Genomic DNA, 20723 nt, shown 5'->3' with positions numbered 1-20723 from the left:
GGTTGTCTCCAGACCTCTAAACTAATTTCTCTAGGATGTCACTTCCTTCTTCTTATTTTAAGATCGAGTGTCACTCTGTCTCCCATGCTGGAGTGCAGTGGCATGATCTCAGCTAACTGCAACCCCTGCATCCTGGGTTCAAGCAATTATTCCATCTCAGCCCCCCGAGTAGCTGGGATTAAAGGTGTGCACCACTATGCACAGCTAGTTTTTATATTTTTAGTAGAGACAGGGTTTCACCATGTTGGCCAGGCTGGTCTTGAACTCTTGACCTCAAGTGATCCGCCCGCCTTGGCCTCCCAAAGTGCTGGAATTATAGGTGTGAGCCACTGTGCCTGGCTCCCAATTATTTTTTGAGCATACTGTGCAGTGTTCAATGTTTTTCTTTTTCTTTTTTTCTTATTAAGTGGTTCCATCATCAAGTAAGGTTGGGAAACACTGTGATAATAAAATTTAACAGGTTTTTTCCTGCAGGACTTTAGACCTCTAACACGACATATGAGTCATGACTGCTCAAGGGAGATATGGTTTGCAGTAGGGAACATCTTACAGGGTTAGCATTCCAAAGAATACATGATGGAAAATGTTATTCTAGACCACTAATTTTCTAGGTCTCTGCAGTTTTTAGATACCGAACCTCCTTCCTAAAACCTGAGCATTCATCATCTACTAAGATATTAAGCATGGAAGAGAGGAAGAGAACTTGCTGAAAAAACACTTAAGAAAAAAAAAAACTAGAAGCAATGTGAGTGCACAACGCAGATTCTCTGAATGCCTAATTTGTCTGGGTAATTTCAAGGCAACCAAAGGTCTAGAAATTGTATCTCATTAATCCACAGACCTTTCTAATACCCAGTTCTTGACTCTAGACTAGTAATTCTCATTGGTACCTTTTGTTTTATGACGGTATCTTGTAATTTATTCAGAGAGTCCAATGATACTCTGAACAGTTAAACTGCAGATCAAGACAATATAAGATCTTCAGAGGCCAGGCATGGTGGCTCACGCCTATAATGCCAGCACTTTGGGAGGCCGAGGCGGGCGGATCACCCGAGGTCGGGAGTTTGAGACCAGTCTGACCAACACGGAGAAACCCTGTCTCTACTAAATATACAAAATTAGCAGGGCGTGGTCGCACATGCCTGTTATCCCAGCTACTCGGGAGGCTGAGGCAGGAGAATCGCTTGAACCTAGGAGGCAGAGGTTGCCATGAGCCGAGATCGTGCCATTGCACTCCAGCCTGGGCAACAAAAGCAAAATTCCATCTCAAAAAAAGATTTTCAGAAGAATTTTTCCTTTTATTCTATTTTTTCTGTACTATCATGGAAATCTTGAAACATACAAAAAGCACAGGCCGGGAATGGTGGCTCACACCTGTAATCCCAGCACATTGGGAGGCTGAGGCAGGCGGATCATGAGGTCAAGAGATCGAGACCATCCTGGCCAACAAGGTGAAATCTCGTCTCTACTAAAAATACAAAAACTAGTTGGGCATAGTGGCACATGCCTATAGTCCCAACTACTCAGGAGGCTGAGGCAGGAGAATTGCTTCTTGGGAGGCAGAGGTTGCAGTGAGCTGAGATCACACCACTGTACTCCAGCCTGGCAACAGAGTGAGACTCCATCTCAAACAAAACAAAACAAAAGAAAAAACAAGAATGGAGAACAGAAGGATATACCTCTATTTCCCAACACCCAGCTTCAGTAATTATTATATGGCCAACCTTGTTTCACCTAAAACTGCCCCTATGCTCCATTGCTCATCAGTGGACCCTTATTAAAAAAATTCCAGCCAGATGCGGGGGCTCACGCCTATAATCCCAGAACTTTGGGAGGCTGAGGCAGGCGGATCACGAGGTCAGTAGCTCAAGACCAGCTTGGCCAACATGGTGAAACCCTGTCTCTACTAAAAATACAAAAATTAGCTGGACATGATGGTGCACACCTATAATCCCAGCTACTCAGGAGGCTGAGGCAGGAGAATCGCTTGAACCTGGGAGGTGGAGGCTGCAGTGAGCTGAGATCGCACAACTGCACTCCAGCCTGGATGACACAGTTAGACTCTGTCTCAAAAAAAAAAAAAAAAAATCCAGACAATATATTTCATTTCAAGAGGATTCCAGCCAGGTGCAGTGGCTCATGCCTGTAACCCCAGCCCTTTGGGAGGCCAAGGTGAGCAGATCACTTGAAGTCAGGAGTTTGAGACCAGCCTGGTTAACATGGTGAAGCCCCATCTCTGCTAAAAATATATAAATTAGCCGGGCATGGTGGTGCACACTTGTAATCCCAGCTACCCAGGAGGCGGAGGTTGCAGTGAGCTGAGATTATGTCACTGCACTCCAGCCTGGGTGACACAGTGAGACTCCGTCTCAAAAAAAAAAAAAAAAAAAAAAGAGGATTCCAGATGCCAATCAGCATAAAATGTGACCCTACCTGTTAACTCAATCTCTTTCAAAGCCTTTGGCACAGGCATGTTCCAAGGTTCCTTCTAGGTTACCACAAGGGACCAGAATGGATGGTACATTTTCCAGGTACATTAATTTACTGGAAAGTATTTTCCCCCATAGCTATTACAGCCAGACTATATGTTTAAGTATAATTATTATTCCTTGATTTCTAGTATGGCAGACTATTATCCTACATTAGTTTATTTGGTAGAATTTAAGAGCACAGACACAGGATGGCCTAACATCTAGAAACTACTTCACAGACCTTTAAAAAAAAAAAAAAACTGAAAGAATAAGATATGTAGATCTAAAATCCTAAACTTATTTACATTCCATCACTGAAATGGCAGGCCTTTTGACAACATCTGAAACTACTATTCTATTACAAAAAATTCTCTTGAGTTGTTTATAACAGAAACCATTTCACATTTTTTAAAAAAGTACAGTTTGGATGATGAACATATGAAATTCAAATGCAAAAATCAGTTACTCATAATAAATACCACCTATTACTTAAAAACGTAATGATTAAATAAGAAGTACTTCCTTATAAATGTGCATCAAAAAGCTTTTGGGGATCACTTACAGCTCTGACTCGAAGAAGATGTGAGATGACAGACTGCAGTTCATCACTGTAGTGCTTAAGGTCAGTAAATCTTCTGTAACAGGAAACAAATAAAACATCGTTTTTCAAATGAAAACAAGTAGTCAACAACTGAAAGAAAAAACAGTCGTTCCCAAAAATCACAAAACAAAACTGATTTTATTTAACCATATGCTGGCCTTAAACATTTACCTACTAATATAAATCTAGAAAACTCTAAAATAAAACGATTCTTTCTTTTGATGTTTTGACAGTCCAGATATCACACTCCATAATTTACATCGTGGAACTGAGATAAGAGAAAAACGTCTGTTGGTATGAAAACTTACTTTGGAAATAAAAAACAGGAAAAAATTTGAGGAGCTAAAAGATATGTTATGGTGCAACCATAAACTCACTGTCTCTAACCTCAATCTTAATTCTGCTCAAGTAATTTGCTTCCCTCATCTAATAACCGCCATTTTCCATAAAGACCGAAAGCTTCTGATGTACCACCTGTCATTATCCAAAAACCAAGCTTCACAAACAAAAGTCATCAGATGGGAATGACCCCCACCTTTACCTCCTGTCATCAACTTACATACTTTCCCTTATCTACATCATTTTTTTCCCTCCCTCTCGGATTCCTTCCCATCGAACACTCTAGATTCCATTCCAGCTACACCCCATATTCCTATTTTCTAACTTCCCATCTCTATAAACTTCTTCTAACTAGAATGTCAATTAACTCAGGTCTCTCTTAGATCAAAATGCACATTCCTTTGAAAACACACCCAGCTCTTAACACCCTGTCAATATCTACCCCCTTTATAGCCAGGCTTTCACAAGGCATCACTTCCTCAGCAATAACCACTTCTTCCATTCCCATTCACTGAACAACCTATTAGATCTAGCTTCTGCCTCCAGTACCATATAGTGGGGAAATACTATCTCTGCAAGGACAGACAAGGGGTCTTTGACCTCAAAGTCACCAACCATTTTCATATTGTAATATCCAATGATCCATTTTAGTTCTCCTTTTACTTGATCCTCTTGGCAATGCAACAGCTAACATCACCCTCCTTTTCAAAAATCTGTTTCCTTGTCAGTGTTACTTTCTCATGGCTTTCCTCTTATTTTACTCTGGTCACTCCTGAAGTTTCTTTTGTAGTACTCACTTCCTTCACCCATATCTTACATCTCCAACTGCAGTGTGCAAAACATTTCTGAAATGTTCCTTAAAAACACTACCGATGGTCTCTCAGAAGGATGTGAATAAACCAAGGTCCTCGTGGCACTCAGGAATCTGAGTTTTATAGCTCATCCACAGGTCACATGCTGGTAATTCTCAAGTTACATTTTATTTTTCTTTCCTTCTTCTTTTTTTTTAGAGGCAGGGCACTCTGTCACCCAAGCTGGAGTGCAGTGGCTTGATCCTAGCTCACTGCAGCCCTAGATCCACCTGCCCCAGCCTCCCAAATAGCTGAGACTACAGGTACACATCACCACGCCCAGCTAATCTTAGGTGGTTATCCTTTGAAAACAGCCTTAAAGAATGCCGGAGTGCTGGAATTCTTCAAAGTTCAGTCCTAGGTCCTCAGCCATCTTCCAATCAATCTTTCAATTTATATGTTCCAATGGGACTTGTCATTCACAAAGCTTCACAATTATGATCTACATATTGCTAAATTCCAAATTTCTACCATCAGCCCAAATCTCTCCTAACTCCAGATATATGAAACCAATTGATTTAACAGACATTTGTACTTGCTTACATAACCAAAGGTCAACCTACCTTCCACTACTCCTCAAAATCTCTTTCCCTTGTGCTCCTTTGCACTCTACAGAATGAAACCTGAGTGACATCTGTATTTCCTTCTCCTCTCCTTCACCCCATACATTCCACTAATTGCCTAGTCTGTTGACTATACCTCCTAAACACTGCCCCAATCAACTCACTTTTCTCTGGCCTCTCTGGCAATGCCCTCAATTCAGATTAGCATCATCATTTCTCACCAGTCCTCCTGACTGGCCTCCTAGCCCACTCCCACACTTCTCTAACCTACCGTCCATTCTGCGTAGATGATCTTTCAAAGTCCAAATCTGTTTCACCCCCTTGCTTTTAAGCAGCTTTCCGCTGCAAAGGTTATCCACTGATCCTGAGACCAAGTCCAAATTCTGTAACATGGCTTAAAAAACTTTTCACAGACCTGTGGTTCATTCAGATAAAGAGCCAGTGGTGAGGTTGAGGACATGAAATCCTTAGATAAAATATTTAACCACTCTTACTCCCCCAAGGTGGTATTTTTCAGCAAGGGAAATAATTCAGAGATAAAAAAAGCTGGCAAGATTGACTCCCAATTAAATGGAGTACAAATCTCCCTTTTTATATCCAAGATGGAAGGTGGAAAATGTACTCTTGGATCTCACTTGCATTTGTAGGGTGAAATTCTGAAGGAATATAAACCTAAAAACTGACAAGGTGTTAATCTCTGGGGAGGGGAAATGGACAGACGGGGATAGGAGTGAGACTTTTCAATTGTAGAACTTTTCCATACCTATCAATCTACATATATATTTGGTTAATCAAAAGAATATATTATATACTCCAAGATATTTTTATTTAATTAAAATTAAATTTCAATATATACGTATTTTTATATTTATAAAAAATCTTAGATAACGTGAGCTGCTTTCTTTATGTCGAGCCAGTTACAACTGAGCTGGTATAATTTTCCCTTAGAAGTTTTATGATTTGAATTTAAGTTTCAAGAGGCTAATATTTTGTTAAACTCTCTGATCAGATCTTCTTGTGCTGGGTCGCAGGAGCCAGAAATTCTGAAAGATCAGGTCTTCTGGAGCTTCTCCAGAACTGATTAGATCCCCTAAAAACGTTTGTCAGCTTCCACACTCTGGATCTGGCATGACTGAAAAATTCTTAGCTGTCATATTTTGATATGAGAAATGTATAAGAATATAAACAGTAAGCCTCAGAACACTTAAATTAGGTGAAGCAGAGGTTTCCAGAGTTAAAAGGTCCTAACACCTTTGGTCACAGAACATATAAGGCACAATACAGTTTCTCTGTTTGATTAATCAAGTGGCACAATCTCTTGTTGGGGGAGAGGGGCGACAACACAGAAATCATCCCCAGGTGATCACATCATCAGAAAGTCAGGGCTAAAAGATTCTAAACACCTAGGAGACAGAGACAGATGTGTACCTCCAAAAAAAAAAAAAAAAAAATCACAAGACCTAAAGGTGAAGAGTGAAAAATTCATTAAATTTTAGTTAACAATGTATGTTTAAGAAATAAAGGAATGAATTTTCTGAAAATGAGGGTATAACTTCTTAGCCCAAGTCAAAATCTAGGATGTCTACATATTAAAATGAGGAATCTTATCATAAATGATTAGGTGTTCTTAGAGAAGACTAAAAATCATATATAATGTCAAGATGCAGTTTCACTTGAAAGCAGGGAGTTTAAATAGACAGTCCATATTAGAAAGATGGTGACATAAAATTACCTTCCTGAAATACTAAATATCTATAATCCCTGTTTTGGAGGCATGCAAACGTGAACATGTAAATTCAGACTCTGATATGACTGTAGTTTGAGGTTGTCTATACCCAAACCCAATATATCCTAAGGCCTGAATCAGCCATATTGTCTATTCTCCTCAAAATACACCTATTGCCATTATAGGCTTTATGCTTTCCTTTATTTTCCATATTCTCTTTTTTTTTTTTTTTTTTTTTGAGATGGGGTCTAGTTCTGTTGCCCTGCCTGGAGTACAGTGGCATGATCTCAGCTCACTGCAACCTATGCCTCCTGGGTTCAAGCGATTCTCCCATCTCAGCCTCCCGAGCAGATGGTATTATAGGCATGTGCCACCACACCTGGTTAATTTTTGTATTTTTAGTAGAGAAGGAGTTTCACCACGTTGGTCAGGTTGGTCTTGAACTCCTGACCTCAAGTGATCTTCTCACTTTGGCCTCCCAAAGTGCTGGGATTACAGGTATGAGCTGCCATACCCCACCTTATTCTACGTATTCTTTAACATACTTTTAGTAAGCCTGGACAGGTGCCTCTCCTAATCAGATCTCACCAATTACTCAAGACTTAGGTTGAAAATACCCTACATCAAGGCTTTTTGAGAATACTTCTCCCCAATTTCAAAGGCAAAAACATGGCCGGGTGCAGTGGATCACACCTGTAATCCCAGCACTTTGGGAAGCCAAGGTGGGAGGATCACTTGAGACCAGCCTGAGCTGGTAAGACCCTGTCTGTACAAAAAAATCAGCCAGGATGGGTGGATAACCTGAGGTCAGGAGTTCAAGACCACAACCAGCTAATTTTTTAATTTCACCTGGCCAACATGGTGAAATCCTGTCTCTACTAAAAACACAAAAATTAGCTGGGCGTGATGGCAGGTGCCTGTAATCCCAGCTACTTGGGAGACTGAGGCAGGGAGAATTGCTTGAACCCAGGAGGCGGAGGTTGAGTGCACTGCACTCCAGCCTGGGCGAGAGTAAGACTCCATCTCAAAAACAAAACAGCAACAAGAAAAAACCAGCCAGATGTGGTGGTGCATGCCTACAGGTCCCAGATACTTGGGAGGCTGAGGTGGGAGGATTATTTGAGACTGGGAGGTCGAGGCTGCAGTGAGCTGAGATCATGCCACTGCACTCCAGCCTGGGTGACAGAGCGAGAACTTGTCTTAAAAACAACAACAAAGGCAAAACACAGGTTGGGGTATAACTTATCTATTTTATATGGCTTTCCTTTTTTTTTTTTTTAAAGACAGAGTCTCACTCTGTCACCCAGGCTGGAGTGCAGTGGCATGATCTCAGCTCACTGCAGCCTCCACCTCCCGGGTTTAAGTCATTCTCATGCCTTAGCCCCCCAAGGAGCTGGAATTAAAGGCACATGCTACGATGCATGGCTAATTTTTGTAGTTTTAGTAGAGACAGAGTTTCACTATGTTGGCCAGGCTGGTCTTGAACTCCTTGCCTCAAGTGATCCACCCACCTTGGCCTCCCAAAGTGCTGGGATTACAGATGTGAGCCACCATGCCCGGCCTTAGATTTCATATTTGCATATGGCTACAGTTTTCTCTACCCTAGTGTACTGAAAGCCTATCAAGCCATACAGATTGTCTTACGCTTCTTTATAACTCATGCAACTATTATCTAAGACAAAGCCCTGAAAGAAAATAAACTCTGATAGTCTAAGTGACTGTTAGAAATCATAAATGACAGTCCACTCCCCACCCTCCTCTTCTAGTTTCTACACTTTGGGTCTTGTCTCTCTATCTGTAAGCATTTTTTTTTTTTTTTTTTTGAGACAAGAGTCTCGCTCTGTCACCCAGGCTGGAGTGCAGTGGTGTGCTCTCAGCTCACTGCAACCTCCGCCTCCCAGGTTCAAGTGATTCTCCTGCCTCAGCCTCCTGAGAAGCTGGGAATACAGGCACGCGCCACCATACCCACCTAATTTTTGTATTTTTAGTAGAGAAAGGGTTTCACCACGTTGGTCAGGCTGGTCTCAAACTCCTGACCTCGTGATCCACCAGCCTCAGCCTCCCAAAGTGCTGGGATTACAGGCGTGAGCCACCATGCCTGGCCTCCATAAGCATTCTTAATACAATGCACCTTGAGGTCCTTGAAGAAAACTCACTATACAAATTTCTCTCTATCCATACTTCCTGTCCCAAACTCAATATAAGAAAATGATATAACCTGATGTTTGGAAACTCGAAGAATAACCTGAACAAATCATAACCTCAATTATCTAACTGGCTTTCTTTTAAAAGAAAGAACTATCACTTTATAAATGATTTAACTGAAGTCACACAGATTTTTTCAGCCAAGATAAACTGGCCACATTAGATGAAACTTCTACTATGCAATTTGACACAGTACATGAGTGGTTAGTATTGCTTATTTCTACTAGAGACAGATTTTTAAAAGAATATACTACTTACATAATCTGGTCAATTTACCGCCTAGATTTTGACTTAGTGGGTTTAGTTATTTGAAACAATATAAGATGCTCAATAAATGGAGATAGACCTTGGGCACATCTCTTTTAAGAAAAATATAAAAGCCAGGCAGTGGCATGCACCTGTAGTTGCAGTGAGTCTGAGGTGGGGGATTATTGAGCCCAACAGTTCCAGACCAGCCTAAGCAACATAGTGAGACCCCATCTCAAAAATGTGTGTGTGTGTGTGTGTGTGTGTGTGTGTGTATTTATGGGGTTTTGCCATGTTGGCCAGGCTGGTCTCGAACTCCTGACCTCAGGTGATCCGCCCACGTTGGCCTCCCAAAGTGCTGGGATTACAGGCATGAGCCACCATAGCTGGCCATCAGATTCTTAATATGTAGAATAATAGATTATTGTTAAAATAATTTATATTATTAAAATAGTTATTTCCTAAAATTTAGAAAACCAGAAAGATTGTTTCAGAGGGATTACCAAAATGATTCTTCTAGTACTTCCTTCATTCATGTTTATCTTTCCTCAAACTATTATATTGGAATCCAATATGCAAAGAAAAGCATTTGCAGAGTACCTAAGGCCACATAAAAGTAGAAGACTGAAGGTCCTCCTACTCACTGCTATTAATAGTCTAGTTTGGGGAAAGATAAACATGAATGAAGCAAGTACTAGAAGAATCATTTTGGTAATCCCTCTAAAACAATTCTTCTGGTTTTCTGAATTTTAGGAAATAACCAAACTATTTCAGTAAGATAAATTATTTTAATAATAATATAAATAATAATCTATTGGAACAGCTAGATCTAGAATATAGATTCTACATATTAAGAATCTGATGGCCAGGTGCAGTGGCTCACATCTGTAATCCGAGCACTTTGGGAGGCCAAAGTGGGTGGATCACCTGAGGTCAGGACTTCAAGGCCGGCCTGGCCAACATGGCAAAACCCCATCTCTATTAAAAATACAAAAATTAGCCAGGCGTGGTGGCGTGTGCCTGTAGTCTCAATTATTTGGGAGGCTGAGGCAGGAGAATTACTTGAACCCGGGCGGCAGAGGTTGCAGTGAGCTGAGATCATACCACTGCGCTCCAGCCTGAGTGACAGAGTAAGAGTCCTTCTCAAAAAAAAAAAAAAAAAAAAAAAAAAAAGAATCTGATATAACAATGACCAATATACGAACTTATCTAGAATTAAAGACAAACAAATCCTATTACTAATTATACAGCACAAACCCTATTACTAATTATACAGCAGCTGCACACTTTAAGAAGAACATTGGTTGGGCACCATGGCTCACACCAATAATCCCAGCACTTAGGGAGGCTGAGGCAGGTGGATCACGAGGTCAGGAGATCAAGACCATCCTGGCTAACATAGTGAAACCCCATCTCTACTGAAAATATAAAAAATTAGCCAGGTATGGTGGCAGGTGGCTGTAGTCCCAGCTACTCGGAAGGCTGAGGCAGCAGAATCACTTGAACCCAGGAGGTGGAGGTTGCAGAGCCAAGATTGTGCCACTGCACTGCAGCCTGGGAGACAGAGTAAGACTCTGTATCAAAAAAAAAAAAAAAAAAAAAAAAAAAAAAGAAGAATATGAACATATAAGGGCAAAATACAGCCTTGGTTAACATTATTGGTCATATTAAAATTCTACAAACCAAAGGGATAGTAAATAAAATTCAGCAGTTCAGAAAACCTGGCTGGGTCAGAAAAGGGAAGAAAAACATTCAATTGACAAAATATTTTCCATTCAAGTGAAAAATACTGATTTATAATTTTAGTCCTTAATCTAGAGAACACCTCTTATATGCCATACATGTTAGTATAATACTTATAAAAACTTCAATGGAACCTTAAATACAAATTAAGTGAAAGAAGCCAGTCTCAATGTTCACATACTGTATGATGTGACATTCTAAACAACAACAAAAAAACACTATGGCGATAGTAAAAAGATCAGTGGTTGCCAGGGCTTTAGGGAGGAGATGAACAGGTGCAGCAGAGAGGACTTTTACGACGGTAATACTACTCTGTATGAAACAATAATGGTGGATTCATGTCATTAATCTAGTTGTCCAAACTCAAAAACTGCCCAACACCAAGAGTGAACCCTAATGTAAATGATGGTCTTTGCTGATAATGCTGTGTCAGTGTAGGTTCACCAACTGTAACAAACACAGCTCTCTGGTGTGGGATGCTGACAGTTAGGGAGGCTGCAGCAGGTCAGTGGGGAGGGGTGTGAAGAAAAGGTATATGGGAATTCTCTGTATACTCCGCTCAATTTTGCTAACCCTACTAAACCTATAACTGCTCTAAAAAATCGTCTATTTAAAAAAAAAAAAAAAAAAAACAAGACTGGGCATGGTGGCTCACACCTGTAATTCCAGCACTCTGGGAGGCCAAAGTGGGTGGATCGCTTGATGTCAGGAGTTAGATACCAGCCTAGCTAACACGGCGAAACCCCGCCTCTACCAAAGTAAGAAAATTAGCTGGGCGTTGTAGGTGTCTGTAGTCCCAGTTATTTGGGAGGCTGCGCCATGAGAATCACTTGAACCCAAGAGGTGAGGTGGCAGTGAGCCAGGATCGTGCCACTACACTACAGCCTGGGCAACAGAGCAAAACTCTCTCAAAAAAAAAAAAAAATTACCATCACAAGCTCCTAATTACCAAAATTGAAAAAATCATTTATATTTTATATTCAAAATTCATATTAAAAATCAGAGGCATTATTGTTAATATGTTATGGTTTGTAAAGTCAGGCATAACAGGTCATCAGAATATGCAGACCTCGCCTTTGTCTGGTAAGAATTTACAAAATGTAGAAATTAGTGCTGGAGAACTTCTAACAGACCTCATACATTTGATCCTCAAAACAAAAGAGCCTCATCTACCTACTCACATGTCAAACTAAAAAACTGCCCTAACTAAACCAAATTGCCAAGTAAAGGCCTGTATAATGTAGTTTAAATTATTCAACAAATTTAAAGAGTAAGCAAAACCAAAATCTTAAATACATAGGTCCCATCCTATGTTAAATAATGTCTGAATACACTGGCTTCTTTTAACATGGAAATGTTCTCACAAACACTAACTAATAAAATCAAGTATTTGTTATATGCCTTCATGAAATTATTATGCTAGTATACATTTATCTACCAAGTTTTCTTGGTATACAAACTAGATGGTTCACTACTAAGTGTATGTAAAAAGTATATAATTTTCTTATCTTGAGCAGTGCATATTTAATAAGCAAAACCATATAAGGAAAACTATAAAATTAAAATTACATTTCTCATTTTTCTGATACCTGTAACAACACTTAATAAAACCTTCTAGAAAAAAACAATGCTTTAATTTTACCAAACTTCAATCACAATCATACACCCAATCAAGTTACCAAATTTCAAATTCATTTTAGACTTTAAAAGAATTTCACTAAATGTGAATATGTAAAATATTTAGCAAATAAAGTGCATACATTCAGAAATGAAAAATTAAATAGATTGATAGGCACCATTCAAGACAACATTGTAACTGTTATTAAAACAAAACCTTACTTGTCTGGGTTTTTCACTCTGAATGTTGCATTAAGCGCTTTTAACCTGGAGTCTGCCTGGAAAAAATAATTTGTTCACTTAATACAATTACATTTCAGGGTATAAAATTCAAACAGTTTTACTTTCCCTTTAGAATTAAGATGTTCAAGTACAGTTTTCTTTATATCAATTGTTGTAAACACATTAAACATGCCTAAAAAAAGCTTAGTAATCATTTTTGAAAACACTACAAGAACATATTATAAAACAGACTGAATACATAGCATTCAAAGGTACCAAAGTAAAACAACTGTAAACACCAACCAATACATGAACAGGCATATAGCGCTGCATTATTAGAATTCGGAAGAGATCACGTGAAAACAGTGTTTACCTTTTCTCTAAGCCAAGAAAAGCAATGATCTGTATATATAAACTAAATGAAACTACTGCTTTAATGGCCAGTCATGGTGGCTCACGCCTATAATCCCAGCACTTTGGGAGGCCAAGGTAGGAGTATCACTTGAGGTCAGGAGTTCAAGACCAGCCTGGCCAACATGGTGAAAACATGTCTCTACTAAAAATACAAAAAAACTAGCTGGGTGTGGTGGCACATGCCTGTAATCCCAGCTACTCAGGAGGCTGAGGCAGAAGAATCACCTGAACTTGGGAGGCAGAGGTTGCAGTGAGCCAAGATCACGCCACTACACTCCAGCCTGGGTGACAGAGCGAGACTCCATCTTAAAAAAGAAACTACAGCTTTAGAGTCTGCACCTACTGAGGGTAGTTCTCAGATGGAATCCAAACCAAATGTAAAATGGTTTTTCTCATTTTCACCATCTATATTTTAGAAGAATGAATACAGAAATACTTTAAATAATTACTAAATAAAACAAGCTAGATGACAGGAATTACTTTTTAGCTAGCAGAAAATGTTCTAAGACAATACAACTTTTTCATTGCATAAAATGTACACGTTAAGTCCTATCCTAAATTCTCATTAAAAAAAAAAGACAACCAAACAACTTTTCTAATCAAAGTAAAAGAACTATAGGGTTCATAAAAGATAGCTCAATCAGGAATCAATTTCTTTTTTTTTTTTTTTTTTTTTTTTGAGACGGAGTTTCACTCTTGTTACCCAGGCTGGAGTGCATGGCGCGATCTCGGCTCACCGCAACCTCCGCCTCCTGGATTCAGGCAATTCTCCTGCCTCAGCCTCCTGAGTAGCTGGGATTACAGGCACGCGCCACCATGCCCAGCTAATTTTTTGTATTTTTAGTAGAGACGGGGTTTCACCATGTTGACCAGGATGGTCTCGATCTCTTGACCTCGTGATCCACCCGCCTCGGCCTCCCAAAGTGCTGGGATTACAGGCTTGAGCCACCGCGCCCGGCCTAGGAATCAATTTCAAAATGTGGTCTGGTTTTGAAAATCCCACCGTGAAAATTTTACATTATTATAAGTGCCAACCCATAATTACAAATACTGTTAATGAATTAACAAACTAAACAAAAGTATTACTAAGGCTTCCCAGATTACTTGGCTAAGAAAATAAAAACAAATACAACAAATACACTACTCACAAGTTCAGCCTCCTAGAACTCCAGACAAAAAAAGATTTAAAGAGCTATCTAAGGAATATTTAAAATAGCTTACTTTGATTTTAGGGAACTCTCTTATGGAATTCTCCTATTTCTAAAATCAGTATTTCACAAATTCTTGACCTTTCTTACATCTCAAGAACAAATGAGCTAATATACGTCAAAGTTCTTATAAATAAAAACACCTATGAATTAAGGCATATATTAAAAATCACTAAAAACCAAAGGATCTCGTGTTTATAACTTCAGTCATATGCAAAATATGATTTTTTAAAATTTATTTTACTTTTGGTGCATACTATAAAATATAATTCTTTAAATGAGGATGAAACTACATTAAACACTAAGGAAAAAATATTCATTTGTATCTTTTCTTGAATCTCATACTTTTTAACAGCAGCAATTTATTTTTTACTTTTAAAGTCACCAATTTACCAATTTAGAGGTCATATAAATGTAAAAGGTCACCATTCTAATCTTTGCTTACCAAATGTTTTGTCAGATCAGGTCTGTCTCCACACCCAACTCAACCTGCTCATTTCACGAGATTCCATAAAAAATGGGCCTGAAATGTCACCAAACCAGAAACTTTTCCCAAAAGCTGGATCTCCTGGACTGTTCCAAATCTGACAGGTTATCATCCATCTAATCAGATTCCCCATTCAACAGCTAAAGATGCCCCTTAATTCATTATTGTTTCCTACAATCCTATTTTACTTCCTTTAAAACAGCATTATCTGAAATCATCTTGTTTACTTGATTCTTGGTTGTCCATTAATATAAGAGCCACAAAAAGGCATAGTGTGAAGGTGGCCCCTGGACGGCAAAAAGGCTGCTGTGACAACACTTTAACCTGCTTTATCTTCCCCCACACATTACCTAGCAAAGCATACCCCGCCTGGGCCTCCCTCTCAAGGCACATTCCTCTTCCTTGGCCTCCTGGTGACTCCACTGCAGGTTTCTTATCATCACTAATGCCTCAGCTCAAGTGTAAGCTTTTCAAAGAAGGGTGACCAGGTGGGCCGGTTTGTCCAGGACAGTCCTGGTTTACAACTGTTCTAGTCTTAAGGGTCCCTATTTCCTCTCTAATGGGGTCCCATTTGGAAAACAAACTTTATGGTCACTCATCTTAGGGTAAGCCCTGAAAAATAATCCCTGCTGTCATATTCCTTAATGAGGACGATGCTTTATTTCCTTTATGCCACTTATCACTATTTTAATTTTGTTTTTTATTTAAATGCTAACTTAATGTCTTTGACCACTAAAATACAAGCTCCACAATAACACGGAGCTTATGAATATGTCCAGCTCATTCACTACTGTATCCATAATACTTAGAAGAGTACCTCTTCCTATAGGCACCAGCATTTGGAATCTCTACACTGGATCTCTCTGAGTTCCTGTGCAATAGATTAACAGAGATCCTAACTAAGGGCCTAGACCTTGGCTCCGGTAGTCCCTGCTCCAAGGAAGAGGCAGGGTCCTAGGTTCTTATGAATCAGCCTAAATTCATTTAAGGATTGAGTATTTAGTAAAATACTTTCATGACTATGTTAACTGAGTTAAAATGTTACTTTTATATTAAAGTAACTAGTTTATATGTTTATTACTTTCGGTATAAACCCTTTGCTCTTCTTTCACTGAATTAAGTAAAATGAGTATTTATATTTTGTGTATTTATTTTTAAATAGATACAGAGTCTCGCTATGTTGCCCAGTCTAGTCTCAAAAACCTGGGCTCAACTGATCCTCCTGCCTCAGCTTCCTAAGTAGCTGGGACTATAGGAACACACCACCAAGCCCAGCTTGAGTATTTATATAAATACCCACCCCTCAAAAAAGAAGAAATGCCAATAACCAGCAATGATGAAAAAATCAGTTGCTCATGCTTATGTTAAATAGAACACAGATAAAAGGAAATTAAATTTTATGATTATCCTGCTGGGTATAATAATCACTCTCAAAAATTTTAGGAAATATTAATCTAGCAGGCCAAAACTACCCATTAAATTAAATGTGCCTGAGAAAAGGAAAATTAAAGTAAGATAACACTTCAATTTGAGGGTAACAATCCAAGAGCCAAAGTCAAATATTCTTCTAAAATATGAATATTTGGTCTGATTCAGAATGACCCCATTTTCACAAAAATAAAGCTTTCAACACTTCCTTTAACAACCATCTCTGCATATGTTAATTACATAATTAATAAGCAAGAAGGGGTAATATGGGATGGTAATTAAGGAGGGCTTTGAGTTAGTCTTGGATTCAGCCTCTATCACTTATAATTATGTGACCGTGGCTAAGTCACATTCTAGAGTTCCTCATCTAAAAATGGGAATATTGGCTCATCTCAAAGTTACTAAGGCAATATTCAACAAAGTAAAATATAGTATAATTATAGTATAGTGCTTAGCACATAGTAAGCATACATGATGATGGTAATACTCAGATAAGAAGCTGCTTTAGATTCTAAAAAGGTTTTCTTTTTTACCATTTTTGACAATCTTTCTAAAATTATCTTCCTAAAAATAGTTTTCTTTACCACCTTACAGCAATAGTTGTCAAGTTTTAGGCTAATGGGATTAAGTATGTCTGGGATGAATTCAGTATTTTGAACAAACAATCCCATCAATTGAGTTACATGCAGTGGCAGTCCACTGGCCACACGCTGAATTAAGTGAACACAAGCAAAATTCTACTTTTTCTTGAGACCTCCAGGTAACCATTAGAAACAACTAATACTGAACCCATCTATGACACAGTAAAGCCCCAGGGGTTACAGGTGGGTAAGGGTTTTGCTTCATGCTGAATGTACCCAGACTGCAACGTATGACTCACATACCACAGCTACCTCCTTTTCTGCTATCAGGCTCAGTTGTCAATTGTCACTATTGTCACAATGTGCCTGTCTCCACTCACTTTTTAATCTTCTGCTAAAATACGTTGTAACCTAAGAAGCATTGAAGTTTGCCTGAATACCTATAATACAATTAATGGGTCCTCTCCAGGAAGACCAAAGTATAGTAGAAAAGTATAGCAGGAAGCCATGTTACATCCCCTTAAACACCTCAGAAGTGAGTTTTGCTGAAATTCCAGCTTTCAACTGTGATCAGGTTAGCTGTAAACTGCCACATATATGACCTCCAGATACGTGAAATGTGACACATTCATATTCTCTCTCTCTCTGTATATATATACACACACACACACACACACACACACACACACACACACACGTTATATACATATGTTTGTGAACAAACTCACATTTGTATGATGTACACATGTATATGTGGCTATGCAAAGAGGTACCATTTCCCTAACGGAAGGAAGGACTTACAAGAAGAAACATCCACAACAAAATAAGGAATACAGACACACACATGGGTTTCTGAATTCTCTCCATCAATTTTATTTCTGGCTCACTTCATTACAAGTCTGAGGTTTTGAATTATTAATACTGAATTTAATATTGCCTTTCAAATACTTGTTAAAAGTACAATATATAAGGCTCCCCCTAAATGAAACATTGTATCTAAATATTTAAGTAGTACCCACACATAAGATTCAAGGCACCTGGTAAATAGCAATTTTATAATGATGGAGAAACTCAAGAGTTTTCTCAGAATCAGTAAAGTTATGGTCAAAAACTGGATTCAAGGACAAAACTAGGTAATTATTAACTACATTAATGACTTAATGACTGGAATTTTAAAAATTTTTATTATATAAAAAGAATTCACTAAAACAACTGTATTTTAATCTTTTCCTTATTGTTAGCTTTTAACAGATCTTAAACTATTTTTCAGAAAACCCTATCTAAACATAAATCAGTTTTTAAAGTTCCAAGTTATTTCAAATCCATCCTTAAACAAAAATTCGACCATTCCCTCTGAGTGTCATAAAGTGATGAATTACAGCCAAGAAAATTCTAATTGTTTCAGTATATCTGTTAATAAAATACGTATAGCTGGGCACAGTAAAACTAGCACTTTGGGAGGCTGAGGTGAGAGAATCAATTGAGCCCAAGAGTTTGAAACTAGCCTGGGCAACATAGTGAGACCTCATCTCTACACAATAAAAATTTTAAAATTAGCCAGGTATGGTAGCAAGCACCTGCAGTCCCAGCTACTTGGGAGGCTGAGGCAGGCACATCGCTTGAGTCCAGGAGTTCAAGGCTGCAGTGAGCCATGATCACACCACTGCCTGGGTGTCAGAACAAGACTCTGTCTCAAAATCATAAACGCCCCAAAATATTTATAAATTCAGTTTATGACAGAATTAGTTTATCATATTTTCTTAGCAGAAAAAATATTTTCTCTTTCTAGTTTGTTTTGTGCAAAATTTCAAATACCTATCTGCCAATGCAGAAATGTTTTTTAAATTACTGTAAAATAATTTTCTTCTTGTCTGGACATATTAAACTTTTGGTACTGTATTATCATGTGAGTCATTTAACAATTTATATTATGTTATATGTCAATCTATATTCTATTAGTCTACTTATTTATTTTCAGTTTACACCAGAGATAAAAACTTTTAAAAGTTTATAATAACCTTTGTTATATTTCTTTTAAGGAATATATAAAGAGTAGTGTAGAATTAGGGTGTCCAGCTCACCACCACTATGCTCCTCGATTTCCAGATAACAATCTCATTCCCAAATGCTAATTCTAGTGAGTAAACTTAAAAAGCTGTTATAAAAACTAAATAATCCTGCATCACTAACAGATAAAACTAACTTAGAACTATTTCAAAATGACTCCTTTGTTCCCATTTCAAACTGGCCACCATGTCTCAACAGACAGAAGCAGCATGACAGAGGGCTTATAAGGTTGGACTCTTTCATATCTGATAGAGTGAGCAATTGCTGGGGGCAGGGATATAAGTGGAAACAGGACAGTAGAAGAAAAAGGGGCAAAGTATAATATGAGTACACTGGGGAAAATCTACAACTTGCATTTAAATTACTGCTTCATTACTGTAAACACTAACTAAAAAAACAAAACAAAATAAATTACTGTTTTAAAATGTTCTTTCCCTGTAGAATTAAATGAATAAATCTGCCCATTATAGTCTCATTAGTAACTAAAATTACACAAATCAAAAGTGAACTGTAGTGCTTCTTTGAAAACCTTACTAATGATATTTATTGTAAAGATGATTTCCAGCATTCATTTATTCAATAAATACCAAGTTTCTATTGAGTGCATGGCACTATGCTAGGAACTGTAAAGAAACATGGCAAATTATTTCATATAAATATTCTTACCTTCAGCTGAAACCCAGTTTCATTCACAGTCTCCTTCCAGTTACCTTCCTAAAAATTGAAGTTAATTTTCGAGATCATTATTGCAAAGCAAATATTCCAAATTAAATTCCTATCATTCTGTTCTTACTTCAGCAAGGATGGGAGAGAGAGGCTTAAAAAAATTTCTTTTCACTTCAAAATTAAACATTCAATCCAACTTCTAAAAGATTACCAAAAGGTGAACCCAAGATTTTACAGATCTGAGCTTCAAAATACTAAAGACAAATTTTAATATTATTTAAGTGATACCAAAAATACCATCATCAGTATCTTCAAATAGAAAAATGTTAGCCAAAAGAATGACATAATCCAATAATTAGAAATTCATAAAAAATACATTGCATATAAATTAACAAAAGGAACCTTAAAGTATTCTACAATTTTTTAAAGAAACCAAAATTAAATGAATATTTGACTAAGACTAAATAAAAGAAAAATACCTGTGTTAAAAATAGGTAGAAAATTTTGTCTCTACAAAGGATGGGATGTGAAGCAATCCTCAAGAGAAAGTTTTCTAAACCAATCCGTCGCCTCTCCACAAAATCTGGATCCATGTTGTCAGCAGAAAGTTTATGCCAAACAAATTCTGCCTAGGTAAACAAAATAATCATTCAGAATAGCCTAAATGCTGAATACCTCTAAACTACCACCATTTCACTTCTTACCCGTTTTTCTGGCAGAGGTGGCACAACAATATGTGGATAGTAAACTAAAAGGTAGTTTCTCAACAACTCAAATTCACTATATCGCCGCCACAGTGAATCTGTTAGGACACTCTGACCATCAGTATGTTCAACTGACCTGAAAAGGAACAGAACAACACTTAGGTTATTTTCTTAAAACAAAAACATACACATAAAAACAGTCACCTTTAAAATTATAACTACAGAATGCTTATGAACCAGGCACTAAGTAAAGAACTTTTCATACTATTTTTTTTCCAAGACAGAGTCTCACTGTCGCCCAGGCTGGAGTGCAGTGGTGCAATCAGGGCTCAATGCTGCCTTGACCTCTTAGGCTCAAGCAATCATCCCACCTCAGCCTCCTGAGTAGCTGGGACCACAGGCACATGTCACCACATTGGCTAATTCTTCAATTTTTTGTAGGGATGGGGTCCAGCTACGTTGCCCAGGCTGGTGTCAAACTCCTGGGCTTAAGCCATGTTCCTGCCTCAGCTTCATATATTTTCATATTTACTTCTTATGACAACCCTGTGAGGCAGGATTTATTACCATTTTACAGATGAGAA

At 38.1% G+C, this 20723-nt stretch overlaps 1 protein-coding gene across 2 annotated transcripts in view; it reads right to left on the bottom strand.

Moving 5' to 3' along the window:
- Positions 1 to 20723, bottom strand: part of SNX4 (sorting nexin 4) — a 64329-nt gene that overhangs the window by 24583 nt on the left and 19023 nt on the right. For both annotated transcript variants that reach the window (XM_032268294.1, XM_032268295.1), the window contains 5 exons: positions 20140 to 20275; positions 19915 to 20064; positions 19436 to 19483; positions 12585 to 12640; positions 3034 to 3106 (listed from right to left, as the gene is read on the bottom strand). In XM_032268294.1, the coding sequence (XP_032124185.1) occupies positions 3034 to 3106; positions 12585 to 12640; positions 19436 to 19483; positions 19915 to 20064; positions 20140 to 20275 (463 nt within the window). The remainder of the gene's footprint in view (positions 1 to 3033; positions 3107 to 12584; positions 12641 to 19435; positions 19484 to 19914; positions 20065 to 20139; positions 20276 to 20723) is intronic.

The sequence above is a fragment of the Sapajus apella genome, unplaced genomic scaffold (genome assembly GCF_009761245.1).
Source record: "Sapajus apella isolate SASKATOON/1434 unplaced genomic scaffold, GSC_monkey_1.0 scaffold178, whole genome shotgun sequence".
In the NCBI taxonomy this organism is placed as follows: Eukaryota; Metazoa; Chordata; class Mammalia; order Primates; family Cebidae; genus Sapajus; species Sapajus apella.
The sequence above is the reverse complement of the archived record's forward strand: the minus strand, read 5'-3'. Positions and strand labels throughout refer to the sequence as shown.